Below are 17,424 nucleotides of genomic sequence, written 5' to 3'. Positions count from 1 at the left end.
TTAAACACACGATTAAAAAAAAAATAAAGCTATGCAATACTTCTAAAAAAAATAACATTAAAAATAAAATAATTGGACGATGGTTTTACAATTAGATTAAATTAAAGCTTAAAAAAAATAAATCAATGTTTAATGTAAACTAGTAATTTCCTTAAAAAAACAACCATATATAATATAAAATTATTATAGCTAAATTTATTTTATCTTTAAACATAATTAATTTTTTAACTAATATTCTTGACTCACTTTTATCGATAAAAGTGCTTTTAATTATATAGTTTACTACGAACTCAACAGCATTTTTATCGATAAATGTGAATTGAGAATATAGATCTTTAGCTTTATAACATATTTATGAACTATCGTGCGAAACAAATAAATATTAGTAATTCTTTTTCATACATTATGTGTTATTATAAAACACTTTCTACTCTTTTATTTACACTTTTTTTATAATTTGCAAAATTTATTTTTTAGACATAAGATATATTAATGCTATCTTTCATTAACCTGTTTCATTACTGTAATTGATAATTAGATTTTCATGACTGCATTGAATACATAACAGTAAAATAAGATAGAGATGCATTGGCGAGCTGTAAAAGAATACATTTACTATTATTTCTTTGTACAATTAATTTATTTTGTCGTATATTAATATAAATATTACTTTAATATATTATAAAACAAAATTTTTGAACATTATATATATAATATTATTAATACTATTACTATATATTGTATTTTGATAATATTGTATATTATACATGAATATTTGTATATTTATTGGTACGTAAAATGTAACACATAATATATATAAATAATATATAAAATATGTTATACCGTAGCAAAACATTCTATGGATGCTACGAACAATCCACCAACACATAAACCAAAACTCTTATTGCCTCTTTGCAACAGAAACAGTATCAGCTTTTGTATGCGTAAAGGAGTTATATACCACCGCACGTTATATCTGAAAGAAATAACAATAAGAAGAACTTAAGAAATAAAAAATGTTTAACAAGTCAAAGTTTTTACTTTTATTTTTATTTTTGATATTTTTTTTAATGTTAATAATTAATTTTACATTTGTAATTATAAGTATATACGAAATAAATATATTACTTACGCAGTAACATATATGTGGTTATTATGATCTATAATCTGTTGTCCCATGAAATTAGCCGTAAACATATATACAGTACATACAAATGCAACTGCAAGATTAACTAGAAATTCCTCCTTATTATATCCAAATAACAAAAGTTGAAAAACCTAATACAATTACACTATTGAGATCAATTCTTAAGAGAAGGTTAGTAAAAAGAAGAACTAATATAAATATAATTTAAAATTTAATACAATCCTTATCAACTAGATTAATGTATTAAATTACAAATATTTGTATAAATAAAAAGTTATGTATTTTAATTATAACTGTTTTATAAATTATTTCTCACATTGTTATCTTATATTGTACATTTTTTGATAAATTTAATAGCACTTATTTCTTAACTAAATTTTAAGATTGCACAAGCTTGTTTTTATCTTATTAAATTTTAACAAATAAATTTTATAAATCAAGAGCCTGACATTAAAATAATAATCTAAAATAACGTAAAGAAATATTATACAAATTTTTAAATAAGAATTTATAGAAAGAAAACTTACTCGGTAAATATTTAAGCTTAAACTTAGCACTCCAATCACTATTAAAAGCATAAACGATATTTCAAATGTGGATATTAGATCATTGGAAAATCTTTAAAAACAAAAGTGTATTATTAAATATTATTCAACATATGTATTTATATTTTGATATATATAGTACTTCTAGAGTTGGGTCCAAGGAGTTCCCTGGACCTTGGAAACATCTTTAGGAAAATATTTCAGATATAAATTGTAAGATATTAAGAACACCAACTATGGAATATTAATTTTAAGTTTTTCAAGATCAATGTCATGATCTCTTAAATAAAATCTCATTTTTTATGGCATACTCTTATAGCTCTTGTCGAGACGTTTTCAAAATATTACCGACTTGTACCTTCTATGCAAACCAGTACCAAGATATAAAGTTAATATTTGTAAAGTTGATATACCACCGACATTCGCATTACTCGACGTATATGTATATGTACATCACAAGGAGATACTCTGAGATTTATATATATATGTATATATATATATATATATACTCAAATATACATTTTTTCGTTACCTGTCTCCTGAATGTACTACAAACTACAACTTCTGTTTGTAAGGGCCTAAAGACAATGCCAGGCAACAGGCAATAGGAACAGAAATAATGAAAGAGAGAAAGAGAGAAAGGATCTTCTTCTCTCTTTCTCTCTTCCTTTATTTCCTATTCTTATTGCCTGTTGCCTGGCATTGTGTAATGGTTTTAACGTTTTCTATATCTAAGCTGTTTCTGACATTTAAAGTTAGGTCTAACTTTCAAGACGCTCTAATCTGTAATCTGTCTATGTATATATGTACACATATACCAACGTTAAAGCTTTTCGATGAATATCCACAGCATGAATCATGGTTTTGTGTGCCAAAAACTCGTTTTTCAAGTTAATTCTTTTTTCTTCATAAATTTGTATTGCTTTTTCAATGCGATAACTGTAAATAATTTAATTATTAAATATATATATAGCCATAAACATAAATTTACGTAAAAATGATTAATAATTTCAGAAAGATAAAGAGATTATATTTTTGGTGAGCTATTAACCCAAACATACATGCAAACGTCTATCAGTTAATAAGATTTTAATATTTGTAATATCATGTAGATCTCATTAAAAATTGTAAATAATACAAAGATATAACAAGAAATATTGTATGCTTTTCTTACTTGATTTCATCTCATTCAAAATTTCACACTTTTTTAAAATAAATATATAAAAGTGATCTTAATCGTAAATAATATTATCTTAATATAAAAAATTATAAATATTAAGTTTTTTATTTCACGTATGTTAACTATTTAAGTTCTACGTGGTATATACTTTGCAATCATTAAATGTTTAAATATTTTATTGATTTGCATTGGACATGTTTACTTTATGGTTTCACAGGCAGATCAACTTTGATATTACATTATTCTATCACTAAAAGTAGTTTAAAGTTAAGTAAAGAAATCTGTAGCTTATTCGTACATTAAATTGAAATGTTTTAAACATTTAATAATGTTTTTTGTAATCTATGTACTTATTACTGCGCTGACGCTAATCTTTTAGAGCTCTTTTTTAAAAATATGTTATTATTTTGTGATACGAAATCTTTGTCAATTTTCATATGTCATTATTTAATTTTTTTCATTATTTATTTTTATATTACCTAGCAATTTTAAACATTCCGCAGGCATGATGAAGATATGCAACGAGCATTGTTCCTGTCGCTACCATTACGACACATCCAATAAACATAACTGTATTTATGTGGAAAAACAATAAGTAGAAATATCTTTCTTGATCAATAAAATATTCAGTTGCTATCTGTAGGCGACGTGGTCGAGATACATTTACAGATAGTAGAACATAAATAAGTTGTGACCATAATTGGACACCTCCAAATATAATCATGCCAAAAATAATACCGACTAAACAATAAAATAAAATAATTTTTTAATTTAAATTTCTACATACACTGCACTGTATTAACAGCAATAAGTATACCTATTAGTGAATTTCAAATTATTTTATATATAAATATATTTGCTTTAGATGATAATATGTATAATCTTTGTTATATGATTAATTAGTTTTTCTTTATTATTTTAAATGCATGTTGAATTATCATTACAAGTACGCGGAATGATCAGATTTCAATAGCTAAACTAATCGTTTTGAGTAGGCCTAAGGGGATGCTGGACTGCCTCTCAAATTTGATCGGAGTCAATGATTTGGTCATTTGTGCACATCATTAATGAAATTTCGTATATATTTCTTTTATAGGATTAGAAATTCTTTTCCAGAATTAAAATACACATATGAATATCAATCTATGAATATCAATCTTGGGTTTTATATCGAGAACGAAAAAGATTTTTTTTACATTACTCTACTTATTGATTTCTTTAAAATCCGCACTCACATATACATAAAATTTGCAGACAAATTCTTTCTTATATCAAAAGCTTCTAGCTGTTCTCAAAGCACGTTATTATTCTTTCCTATAATGACAACCCTGCATTACAATTATTTTGTATAAATAGAATCTTAAAAACTTATTGGTGCGGATGAAAATCACGAGACTATACAAAAGTATAAAATAATTTTCTAATTATCTCTTATTTTTTAAAGAAAATTATATGTAGCAGGGTTTGTTATTGTTTATACTTTAATTCTGGAGAAGGATTTACAATTCTATGAAATTAATTAGGATCCAAGCTTGTCAGAAGATAATTAGCATTTAATCGGTAAAACAGACGACTCAAATTATTGTACATTAAAAAGTTTTTTATTTTTCTATTATGTGTCTGACAAGCGGAGATACCAAGTAAAATTCAAAATTTAATTTTTTTACATTAAAAAACGTCTTGATTGTTCAGAAAATATTTTAAAATATACTTAAATCGAACTAAAAAATTAGAATACATTTAAGTTATTTTATATAATAGTTTATAAGCGTAAACTGCTTATTTGGTTATTTCTTTATTTTTGCAGTTAAATATTAACGTTAATATTTTACGTTACACACTATATATATTTCTAAAAATTTTACATGTGTAAATGATTAGAAATATAAGAAAAAAAAAGGAAATGATGCTTGCCTATGAAACCAACTGTATAGTTCTTTGCTTTACTTCCATATTTTTCTACAATAGCAATTTCGTTGTTGTCTACTACATTATTATAGATATGCTCAACTTGTTCCATTAAATACTTTATCTATTCTGTCAATAAATTTTTAGTTATTAGTTGTTTTTAAATAAATTAATAGTTATAAAATTGTTTACATTAAAATATTTATTTGTGTGTGTGTGTGTGTGTGTGTGTGTGTGTGTGTGTGTGTGTGTGTGTGTGTGTGTGTGTGTGTGTGTGTGTGTAATGTTGTGTAAATACAGTAAACCGTCAATTTACCGTCTTAGTATTAATATAAAAAGCATTGTATTTTATGACGCAGGTGCTGAAGACAAATGTGAAAGATAAAATCTCAATGATCGATTCCACACTACATTGTGAAGTCAAAATTGTTGTGAGCTGTAAGTAGTAAAAATTTTTTTAAAATAAAGAAAAAATTTTTATTCTGTATACTTCTACTTTTTGTAAGCTATTCTTAGTTATCATTTCATATATGTTGCAATTTTAAGTAAATTACAATTATAATTTTTCCTTTTTTGTTATTGTAATTATCACATAATTAACATGTAACAGAATACGATATAATAGTATTTATTATATTACGCTAGTATAAATGTACAATACATATGTGCTTATATTTTTTTACATTAATAAAAAATAAGTTTTTATTGTTTGATTATTATTTACATTTGCGAATCAAAGGATTCTTTATATTTAATTGTTTAGTTAAAATATTGTCTAACACAATATTTTAACAAATAACATTAATATCAAATTGATAAACAAATTTTTATGTTATATGAAATGGACCTGTTGATACATACATTAAGATGATATTTATATATATCACAAGAATATATTATACCTGAAATACAATGCCAGTTATAAGAATGCTAAAGATGCAGAGTATTTGCAGTTGAGCAAGTTTTGATTTTTCATAAGGCCACAAACCAATTACCAACAAAAGAGTTCGGTTGAAACTGAAGTACTTATCGACAATATTTGTCATCTCTCTGCTAGAACTAAAACAGTTGCAAAACAGTTAGCGAAAATGAAATGAACAGAAATTTTATTTATCTCTACTACATTCGGTTGGCTGATTACATTTTTTCACTTTTACCAACAATTTAACGTTTTACTATTTAAGTTATCTTCTGTAATTTAGTTAAACTGTAAGCAATACATGAATTGTCGAGAAATATTTCAGAATTTAACATTATGTCAGGACACAGTCTATCTTCAGCAATCGATTCATCAGCCAGAGGAAATTTAACAGGTGTTTTTTTCTCATAAAATATTATTCACAGAAAAATATCGCAGTAAAGTTCGCACATGAATCAGTGTTGTGCAAGGTACTTTATTTTTAGTACCTAGGTACAAGTACATGTACTCTGAAAAAATGTATCGAAGTGCAGGTATAGAAAAATAAAGTATCTAGTTATAGATACTTCAAATGTATCTTAAACGTACCTAGGTTATATGTACTTTTATTTATCAACATAAAATTTCAGACTAAATGAGCATTTATTATTTCTAGGTACAAATCTTTTGTCTTCTTATGTGGATAAGATGACTTTTAGTATCGCAAAAAGATTCAAATTGATATTGTAATACATCTATTGTTTATCTGTATAAACACCAATTTTTTTCATTTATTTAACAATATATTATATTAATAGTACAACTACTTTATTTATATCTCATATGCTTATTTGCGTGCGATCCCCGATTTTTTGCTTGGTATTGTTTGCCGGACTGACCGTCGTTTATATTTGAATATGTTTTTTAAAAGTTTAGTAATATCTGTACTAATTAATTATATTGAAATTAGAAATAAGGATTCAATCAAATTCTTACACTTATCTCATTTTTTATCGCGTATTCTTTTGTACGCAAATTTTATACATGTATTCCATTTATTAAAAACTCCATTGTTTTTAAAAACAAACAGGTGATCGAAGCGACAATGATTCACACAGCATATTATTATATGAAGCTGCGATCAGCATGAAAAGAAAACGATGATAACATCGCGAGAAGAGTTCTTTACTGCCTTTTATTGAAATAAAGAATTTTATGAATTGACCAATCAAAGAATGCTTCGAAGCACTTCGAAGCTTTTGTAGTGTCAAAAGTTGATTGTATAGTTAAATAATGATAATATAAAAAGTGTTGTTTTCTTAACATCTGTGAATCAAATAGGTAATTCATTAGAATCGGTAAATCACAAAACATCTATGCACTCTGTCAATGAATTGCAGAATCTTGCAGAAGCCCTGCTTTATCGACTTAATTTATCCAAAAGGTAAATAGTATTGAAATGGTAATGGTAATAAAATTAGTAATAAAAAATAATAAAATTGTAATGGCAAATAATTAATAATTATAATATTGGTGACGGTGATAATAGTAATCATATTTAAATTTATTGAAACAGATTTAATTACAAAATATAATTTTACCAATTATTTTATTTTGGTTATCTGGCGTTTCGCCAATTTCAAAATATTAATTTTTACTTCATATAATTTTTCTCGTAAACAAGATTAATTAATAAACAGTGAATAATTATAAACTCTTGACATTCGATGCTGATGCTTCATTTTTCGGCGTGTTCGAATTTTCATCTTCGGTACTTCTGGCAGGGTTGGATAGTAACTATTTAAAAAGTTGAAAGTTAATAATAAAGTGAAAAAGTTAATAACTTTTAATTTAATTTAGATAATTTTAAATAATTTAATTTTTAACTTTAACTAGTTATTTTTGAAACGTAGGAATTTTAACTTATTAACTTTTTCCTAAATTAAGAATTTTATCTGAGCAAAAAAATTATAAAATAAAAATACATTAATGCATAAAATCAATATTTTTTGGTTATTTTATATAACTAATATTATAACTTAATTTACAAGTAAAATATTAAATATATTTGATGATCTATACTGTAATTATGATGATAATCTAAATTAAATATATTATATAGTTTTTTAATTTTATATAAAGTTTTTCAAAATTAACTTTTATTTTAACTTAAGTTAAATTAATCTTAACGTAACTTTAACTGGGTTAGTATTTTATTTATGTAACTTTTAACTTAACTAAATTAATTTTATAATCAATTAACTTTAATTTAGTTAAAAAGATATATTAACTTACCCAACTCTGATTTTTGGTACTATTAGTAGATGATGATTCAGATATCTACAAGAAGTTAAAGAGAGAAATTTAAAAAATAAATATTAAAAAACGTAAATCAATAATTTATCTGCAAAAATATAACGTGCTTTTACCTGATGAGGTTGATTGGGCAGCGTGGATGGTAGTCTACAACTAGGTAAAACATCTGGCATAGGTGGAGGAACCGGTGGTTCACAATAAGCTTCATGAAGCTCCTCCAATCTTGTGCAAAGAGCGGTACTACGTTTACTTGTAGCTGTCATTTTCTTCATAAGCCAATCAGCCTGCTCCTCCAAACGTTTCAATCGATTGGCTCGTGCTGCCAACACTTCTTTCGGAGTTCGAGATTTAGTTGAAGTAGAAGCTTCTCTTTGCAAGCTTATCGCGTTTTCCCGTGGTTCATCTTTAGATTCTGATGGAGGTATAGAGCTAACGTTGGCCGTAGGAAATTCTTGAATTGTATCCAAACTCGAAGAAGAATCTATGGAGATATTGTCGATATCTACAACGTTGTTTATTGGTTTGGGAAGTGGTTGGTCCTTGTTTTCTATTGGCTCTTCTTCTTGCCTTGATGACATCATTGAGGAGGACCAAATAGTAGATAAAGGACTGATACAATTATTCGTTAAATTTTCCAATTCCATCGCGGCCGCACCAAACACTGGAGCAAGAAAACGATTAGACGGTCCCATGATCAAAGGATTGCTGAATTGCACACTTTTTATTGACGAAAGTGATGTAGTAATTGTAGGAAGGGGTCCGATAGAAAAAACAGACATCGTGCCGGTTGTATTTACAACAGTAGTAAAAGGTGTATAAGAAATGGGCAATGACGAAATACTTTCGGATTTTATTGTCTCACCGTTGACGTCATCGTGCTCTTTTGTCGAATTTCTAATCACAGTCGTTGATTTAAAAGATTCGCCATTATCTACCGCCAATAGATCTATATTTGTAGCTGTTTGTTTCAGTGTCTTCTCAGTGGATGCACACAGAGATTTGACAGTCCAAGATTGTAGATTTTCGTCACAGAAATCCGTTCTAAAAGTTGTCGTTTGATTAGTTTCTACATCGCAAGTTTCAGATATCGGATTATTGCATGGGTCTTCAAAAGGTGTCGTCTCTGACTCGTCCAATTCTGCTTCAGTTTCCGGAGTCGGTGGGCGTTGTTCCAAAATCATTAAAGATCCAGCTGATTCTGACAGCTCGGTATCTGTCGGCTGTTCGGATTCTGTATCCGGTGTTGGCACTCTAGGGCTCTCCTGCATTAATTTAAGCAACATTTTATTTAAAAAGTAATAAAAAATTTGTATAAATATTTAACAAAAACCTTTCGTGTTCGTCTGCGCGGACCGTGTCTAATTCGTTCCTCTATTACTTCTACTTCTTCTTCCTCATCAGTATCATCAACTTGCTCATCGCTAAAACCGCTTTCAGCACTACATAGAATAATAATAATAATAAATTTTATCAAAAAAAGATTAAATGTGTAAATCTTCAATTACATATACACATATACACTGACGTATATGTATAATAAAATAAAATCGAAAACCTATTGAAAGAGTCATGGACAACTAAAGCTTTCCGTGCAGCAAACTCGCGACGTAAATTTCTCCATTCCCGTTCGGTATTTGTATTTTTTTGTCTAGCTGACTCCCATTTCTCTCTGCAGTATTCCAACTCTTGCTTTAACTCCTGCAACATTTTTCTCTTCTCCTGCAATTCATATCTTAGTATAGCCTCATGTGTATGCAGTTGCTGATGTTGTGCCTGCATACGGCCGACTATATTCCACGTTTTGGCCAACTCAACCGACACCATAGAAAGTCTCTTCTCCTAGATATTGAAAAAATAATAAATTTCTATTGTACTGTTTCGTACATGCAGAAGATTATTTACCTGTTCGCCAAGTTTACTCTCTAAATGAACGTTCAATTGTTTCATGCGATTCATCTCCTTCTCCAAATGTTTCTTCTCCAGAATTAATTCCTTTAAACGAATATACGTTTTGCTCACAGATATTACTAATCGTGGACCTGCTGGAGTGTCCACAGACTTATAGCAGCTGTTAGGGTCCGAACAAGACGCAACGGAAACGCTCGGAGAGGTCATTGCATGGCAACTCAGTAATTCAAATAAGACACGCCATACCTACATATAATTTTATTTTTTTTACGCCTATTTAAATGCTGTATTACATACAATTATGTGTTTTTAATTTTTTTACAATGTAAAAAGCATATAATTGTATTTTACGTAATGCAGCATTTAAATTAGCCTAAAAAATAAACTAAGGGAATTATATTAAAAATTAATATATTAGATTTTTTATGCGTATTAACTTTGGGTAAATTATGGGCGATGTGTTCTTCTTGTAGGTCATCTTCTTTTCTATCAACTTCGCCAATATTTTCTACATTATTTTTTTTATTCGCTTTGCCACCTTCAACTTGCTCAATCAAATCTAAAAGAAGTTTAGGAAGAGCTGCTGCTTCGGTACTTTCTTCCCTGGCTATGTCACTTATAAGATCGTGATTTTCCTAATGTTAGAATCAAATTTATTATTATAGTTCTTTTCATTTATACAGTCTTATATATTTTACATTGTTTCTTAAAAAATTTGTCGTTAAAATAAATCATAAAATATTAATTTTTTCTGTTACAAACTATAAATAATAAATCAGCCATTACCTGTAACAGCTGAGTCAACCGATCAAGATCCATATCTGCAGAGGAAGCTCCGAGCAGCATCTGCGTAAATAGTCCATTAATGAGAGACATTTGATTTTGAAGATCTCTACAATCTGCCTTGGTTAATCCCAATTGCGATTCCAAATTTGTTATTTCTGAGCCTTGAGCATCAACCTGACACGTGTAGCATAACATAAAGCTGTCAAATTCAAACAATCAAAATAAAATCGTGTAATAACGCTTCGATACCTTATCTTCGGCTTTCTTAAGTTCTTCTTCTAAATTCTCCGATTTCTTTAGGGTGTATTCCAGTTTCTGTTTCACATCCATCAATTCTCTGTTTGCGGAATCTTTCAATTCAGTTAAGACTCGCAGCCTCCCGTTGTAGAGACTTTTCAATGCATTTATATTTTCCAACTGTCGCTCGTATTCATTTCCCGCATTATTTTGAATTTCTAGGAAGCTCCTGTCGCCTAATCTAACCACCAGTTGAGCTAAATAATTCTTCAGTTCATTAGTCTGACGTTCTCGTGCAATAAGAGATGCGCGTGCCTTATTGGTCACTTCCTTCAAACAGCGAATGCGTTGTTGGTGACGCTCTGGATCGCTCTCCAGGTGATAACGAAGGTCGTCCATCTTCTCAATTTGATATTGTACGTCATTTCTTAACTCATCCGATATCTGAAACAAGTATGTGTATTCATATACGGATTTAAAAAAAAATCGTAAAAATCGGATCGTAAAAAAAAAATAAAATGCAAACAGTACCTTTAAAGTATGCGTCAATTGTTGCGCTTCCGCGCGTTTCAATGCTTTCTCGCTTTCATCTTTATGTCTTAACTTTTCTTGTTCTTTTATCGTAGTCTTGACAAAATCGTCATTCGCGAGATCGAGATCTTGCGAATTACTATGAGCGGAACGTAACTGATCCAACATGTTCGATGTTTTGGAATGAGCTTCCTTCTCAGCCTCCAGTTCTCTTCTAAGTCTTTCCATCTCAGACGAGACTGCCGCAATAGCTCTGTGTCTGGCTTCTCTCTTTAGACTTAATTCTTTTCTAAATTCATCCATATTGGCGATGGCGCAATTTGAATTCAACGTACTTTTCGGTATATCATCTACCGAGTCAACAATATCTGTAATATACAAACGCTTAATTTTATTTTATAAGTTAAAATGTAATTTATTTATTTACTTATTTATAATGTAGATATTTTTAATAGAACAATATAGTAAAAACTTGTAGACAATGTAAAAAACATACCAATATCTTCTCTCGAAGCAATGTTTTCTTCGCTTGTTTCAGTCTTCATAGTCTCCTTCAGTCTTTGAATTTCTTGCAAAGCATCTTCAAGAGCCTTAATCTGTTTCTTTTTGTCCGAAACTTCTTCAGATAATTGTGTCCGCAATTTTGATATCTGTTGGTTTTCTTCATTTTTAATTCGTTCAGTCTCGAGCAACGATTTTTGCAGGTTTTGTTCCAAAATTGAAATTCTCGTATTGGTAGTGTCTTTTTCAGACTGAAAGACATCAATCTCTTTCAACAATCTTTCGATTTCTTCCTTAGCGCAGTATAAATACTTTGTCAGTTCGTTGTACTCTTGCCTGCGTTCATGTAAATTAGCTTCTATTATCGCATATCGCGTTTTCAGTTCCTAAATAAAAAAAGACAATAATATTTAGAGGAAATATTTTAATATAACTTTGCAACTAAATTAAATGTAGTAAGAGATTGTTCAAGCGATCGAGGTTTTTGATTTTTTCTTACAATTCCTAAAATCAGAAATCTTAGACATCACCTTACCTCATAATCTACGCCTAATTTATCCACCAAATTTTTCTGATTTGTCAGACTGCATAACAGTTTCTCATTCGCACCTTGAAATTCCATTTGATCCACTTTTAATCTTTCAACTTCTTCTGACAATGTAAATACTTCTTTGTTCATCAAATTTCTCATTGGATCTTGTTTGTCATCTCTCAATTTTGTGCATTCTTTATGTACATTATCTAAATTTACGTTCATGGAATATGAATTTTTATTTAATCTAGGAATATTTATCGTGGAATCATCGGAATGAGCGCTACAGCACATGTAAACATCCATTTCCTTTTCGATTATGGCTTGATCATCGTCACAATTGTCAGATACTTTATCAATAGCATCTATCGTGATATAATTCGATTGTTGCTTCGAAGATTCACAGTGCGATTCCGCGGATTTTGAACAGGAATTCTTGTTCTTTATATCTCGTTTCTTCAACGAATTCTCCGATCTTTCCGTTCTAGAGAGCACTTTACTATTTTCTTGCAAATATTGTTGTTTACACTGTTCAAAAGAACTCGCCATCAATAATTCTTCTAATTTAACGATACGTTGCTCTAATTTTTGCATTTCTCCTTTTTCAATGTCTTTATTCTGCAATCTTTGTTGAGAAGCGTTTTCGCATACTTCCAGATTCTCTGCCGAAATATTTTGCAAGCAAACCTTTCTATCCTTCGATAGCTCCAAATATAACGCTTCCATACGCTTCAGCGTTGCATTATGCGCACTGACTAATTGATGATTGGTCATAGCCAACTGCGAAATAATTCGCGAAAGCTCGACGATTTCATTACTTTGTTGACACATTAGGTGATCGTGACCATCGACGGACTTCCAACCTGTCATTTGCGTGGTACACGTTAACTGCAATATAAAGCGATTTGTAATTTAAATTTATTAATTCATAAAAAACTTGAAAGCACGTAAATCATTGATTGTTTCGAAATGTTACCTTTTTCTTAAAGCTCAATCAATACCAATAAAAATATTAACTCTGATAGTTTAGAAAATATAATTGTAATATATGCATTAACGATAAATCGCGTGATTTCAAATAAAGAAGAAAGAAACAAAGCGTCTTCTCTTTCTTTTGTTCTTTCTCTCTTTCTGTTTTCTTTTTTTAAGAATTTCTTTTGCCAGACACATTAATGCACAATTAAAAAGTTATCTCACACAAGCTTACAGTTTTCGGAAGAATAAGATTTTATCAGTGGTTTCAAGAGACAGTGATCCACCCTCGATGATTCACAATAGTATACTGGCATAAGATGCAACGTTCCCGTGAAATTAACCGAGAATAAGCACGTGATCGCGACGCAGATGGCTGCGGAGTCTGTGACTTTTCGTGACTGTGAGTCAGCGTGTTCTCCCAAAAACACAGATTGGAGAGGAGCCAGCTTGTCGCGGCTGACAGAAGAACCGACTTCCGCGCGATAAAATCGCGTGATTTTTTACTTACAATCACAGATGCGACTCGCGACGATGGCAATGCCCGAGTTTAATTTAACCGTAATCCCACGTATCATAAACAAACTGTTAATGCGGTGACAGTCGAGACAAATATAATATATATCTTGATCCATAGATCTTGCATATATCTTAATCGGTCGCGAAAAAAGTATACGCCAGATTCATGTTTGTCGATGATAATAAAACATTAATGAAATATTAAACTAAAAATTTAATATAATAAAAAAAAAGAAAAAGTAATGGTTTACTTGAGTCTTGTAATTAGAAGACATTGTATTTGATAGAATGAGTGCTGTTGTCTCTGATCCCAGAATTCATTAGTCTTCAAGGTTGCGTAGAATCTCGAACCCTGTTTGCCAAAGTATCAAGTAAAATCAAAATTTATTTGATACTTTGGTATGCAAGGTTCAAGTCCTGCATCAAAATTCTCTTTCTTTCTCTCTTTCTTCTGTCTCTTTTCTTTTTCTCCAAAAATATTTTTTTTTAATTATAGAAACATACTTGCGATTGTGACTGTTCTTCCTTCTTACAGATACTTGTTCCGACATACATTCTTTGTCTTTCGTCGTTCATGAGACAAGCATTTGCTGGATTTGAAGATGTTTCTGCCTCATGTTTGCTCGTTGAGATTGCAACCGGTGTACCATTACTGCTACTTGATGTTCCCATTTAAATTTTCTACTTACTAAGATAAAAAAAAGGATATGAATTTTTATATTAAGGTAACGTCCCAATAATCGGATATATATTTTTACACGCACACACGCATTATATAATATAATAATATAATATCATATACTTTTTAATGTGAACGGTTAACAATTAACATTTAATACAATAATTGAAAAGATTAACGAGGAAACAGCGTAAAAATTTTACATTAATCAAAGACGATGTTAATCAGTAAATAAAAATAAGTCAAATTGGTTAGACAATATCATCAACTAAATCAATTATTAAATAAGGCTAATTAAAATGTATATTTAATTCACACGGTTTACCAATAATTTGTAGTGGTAATATCAACGCATTGAAAACCTCGTCTATAATGTATATATTATATATATATATATATATATATATATATATATATAGTTAGATATATATAGTTGTCAGAAGAAAAAGTTTGGATTGCGTGCATCAGCTTTTATTTTTAGAAACTAGTTCGATCTAAATTGTAACCCGATTCTCTTTAAGGAGGAAGTCTGACATTCTTAGTCCAAAAATTGCTAAAAAATCGCTTTCTTTGGCAATTTTTATTGGCGAAACGTATTGTAAACTAATTCCAAACTGTATATGTATTTTTACTACAATTGAAGTAATTACTAATTATTTTTTTAAATTATTTTTATTAAAAATAATGTTCTTTATGTTATTCCTCCTTAATTCTAATACTTCTTGATTGCTAAGTTAACATGATACTTATTTTTCAGATCATCTGAACAGAAAATCAAACGGCGTTTTATTTTATATACATATAGTTATCGTTTTTAATAAAAAAGAAAAAATAATAATAAAGAAAGAAATGGCTTGTCAAGTCCCAATAGTCGAGTTTACTCAAAATTTATTTTTTGTAATTAAAAAATATATATTCTATCACTTTTCTTATTGGTTAAATAATAAAGTGATTGTTCAACATGCATTAAAATTTCAAATTAATCAAATAATTTTCTAGAAATTATATCAGTTTTGTTCCAAAAAAGCTGTTTTGAGATAAATACGTTTAAAATTTTAAATATAATTTATAAAGGTATATCAAGTACTCACAGCTAATCAGTTATATCAGGGTTATACAGTATTTCCTTTTTTTGTTTGTAAAACTTATTTTATTTCTTTTTGTTCAAAAGCATTGGCAAAAATCTTTATTTGCTCACCAATAATAATTTCAATTGTATTCATTATTTTTAAAATAGAATAAAAATCTTTATTAAAAATACCGATTAATATAAGCTGCAATTTCAATTAAATATATTTGAGCCACAGTAAACACGTTTGAAGGCGAATCGACAAACAATGGAATTGAAACTCTCATTATTATTTTAAGTTTTATCACATAAATACTTTTCTAACTATTCTCTCGATGATAAATTATTGTAAATTAACTTTATAGTTTGCAACATTTTCAAACATATAATCTATTCACAGTTGATCGCCCAGTAAAAATCTAACAGCTGTCGCTTCAAAATGCCTGCGCACTGAGTCGATTTACGGCTTATAACTTCAGCAATTTAACAAATTTTAACTTAAAATTTCATACAAATTAAGAAGTAACCTCAAACTGTAAGAAGACTCTATTTTTAAAAATCGATATTTTTTAATTAAAAAATCAAACTACCCCTTTAAAAATTAAATAAGATTTAAGAAACTAAATCAGTAAGATAAAAATAGAAACACACTTGCCTTAACGCTTTTAATTACGACGCAAAGATAACATAATCGTTTAATGAGAACAAATGTAATGTATTGTCTAATTCGCTTATATAATACACCTCACAACAAAATTAATGGAAATAATTCTTAATATTAATATATTAAAGCTTATTTAAGTAAAACAAATATTGAATATGTCAACATTTAACAACCAAGAGTACAGTAGATAAATACAAAATGACAATCACACAGACTTTCCACAAACAACCACAAAACTTTTAAATAAATATTAATAAATTTAATTGCTCACCAATAGTCAGTCGAAAAATTGTAAAAACGCAGTGCACTTTAGTTTCTCCGAGCGTTAATAACAACTCTGTCTGACTACTGTCGTCGTTGCTAGCGGGCAACCGACTCGCATCTCTAAAAATACCATTTCAAAAGATCGCCTGCGCAAAGGCAACGATATATACAACGATACTTCGCAACGAATCCGAACGCGCGGAAGCGTTGCTTGATTTCCGCGCGTATTTCACATTTTGAAAAATCATTGAGCTTTTCAAAGCACAAAAAAACAAATCTATGTTTAAAAAATTCCCAATAAACATCCAATGCATATTGGCACTGTTTTAATTTCATATTGCTATAAGGGATTATTTTAGGGGGGGGGGGAAGTAAAAAAATGTAAAAAAAAGTTAGTCGAAAAAATAAATAGTACTCAACACTCTAAATAAAAAGCTCTAATTAATATAAATACAGAAATTAATTATAATTTATTTATTCTTAGTAATGAAATAATGCCAACCATTTGTTGCAAAATAAATTATTATCCTCACAAGTTCTACCTTAAGATACAACATTCACAGTTAACAGAATAAACAACTATTTTAAGATGCTTTCAAGCCTTCAGGCAGTACGTGCACTTGGGGAAACGTAAACGTCCTAACAATAGCTCCGCACGTATTCTATATTTAGATAGTTTTTCGAAATGTTCGTCATCACTGTCGTCGTCTATTCCAAAAAGGAAAATTTATTTTATTCTATTTATTTCCTAAAATTTATTTTGATTTA

The 17,424-nt window shown here is 29.0% G+C and overlaps 2 protein-coding genes across 5 annotated transcripts; both read right to left on the bottom strand.

The window, feature by feature from the left end:
• Positions 1-319: 319 nt before the first annotated feature.
• LOC105828000 lies at positions 320-7,150 on the bottom strand. Its single transcript, XM_036290511.1, has 7 exons — positions 5,097-7,150; positions 3,352-4,909; positions 2,515-2,631; positions 1,675-1,765; positions 1,133-1,278; positions 844-976; positions 320-596 (listed from the first exon to the last, which is right to left on the bottom strand). The coding sequence occupies exons 2-7, from the start codon at positions 3,594-3,596 to the stop codon at positions 543-545; spliced, it is 786 nt and encodes a 261-aa protein (XP_036146404.1). The 5' UTR covers positions 3,597-4,909; positions 5,097-7,150; the 3' UTR covers positions 320-542.
• A 148-nt stretch (positions 7,151-7,298) lies between these two features.
• Positions 7,299-16,987, bottom strand: LOC105835715 (interaptin). Of its 4 annotated transcripts, XM_012679221.3 has the most exons (15): positions 16,664-16,987; positions 14,485-14,668; positions 12,493-13,377; positions 11,953-12,343; positions 11,457-11,824; positions 10,938-11,369; positions 10,689-10,862; positions 10,340-10,537; positions 9,897-10,148; positions 9,550-9,833; positions 9,325-9,433; positions 8,857-9,256; positions 8,108-8,655; positions 7,974-8,018; positions 7,299-7,475 (listed from the first exon to the last, which is right to left on the bottom strand). In XM_012679221.3, exons 2-15 carry the CDS (start codon positions 14,650-14,652, stop codon positions 7,386-7,388), a joined length of 4,344 nt encoding a protein of 1,447 aa, XP_012534675.1. In that variant the 5' UTR covers positions 14,653-14,668; positions 16,664-16,987; the 3' UTR covers positions 7,299-7,385. The 4 variants fall into 4 exon arrangements, with proteins under 4 accessions (XP_012534675.1, XP_012534672.1, XP_012534673.1 ...); XM_012679218.3 differs by having other exon boundaries at positions 8,108-9,256; XM_012679219.3 differs by lacking the exons at positions 14,485-14,668; positions 16,664-16,987 and adding an exon at positions 13,697-14,118 and having other exon boundaries at positions 8,108-9,256.
• Positions 16,988-17,424: the final 437 nt, after the last annotated feature.

The sequence above is a fragment of the Monomorium pharaonis genome, chromosome 8, assembly GCF_013373865.1.
Source record: "Monomorium pharaonis isolate MP-MQ-018 chromosome 8, ASM1337386v2, whole genome shotgun sequence".
Taxonomy (NCBI): domain Eukaryota; kingdom Metazoa; phylum Arthropoda; class Insecta; order Hymenoptera; family Formicidae; genus Monomorium; species Monomorium pharaonis.
Note: the sequence above shows the minus strand (reverse complement) of the source record. Positions and strands in the feature narration are given on the sequence as shown.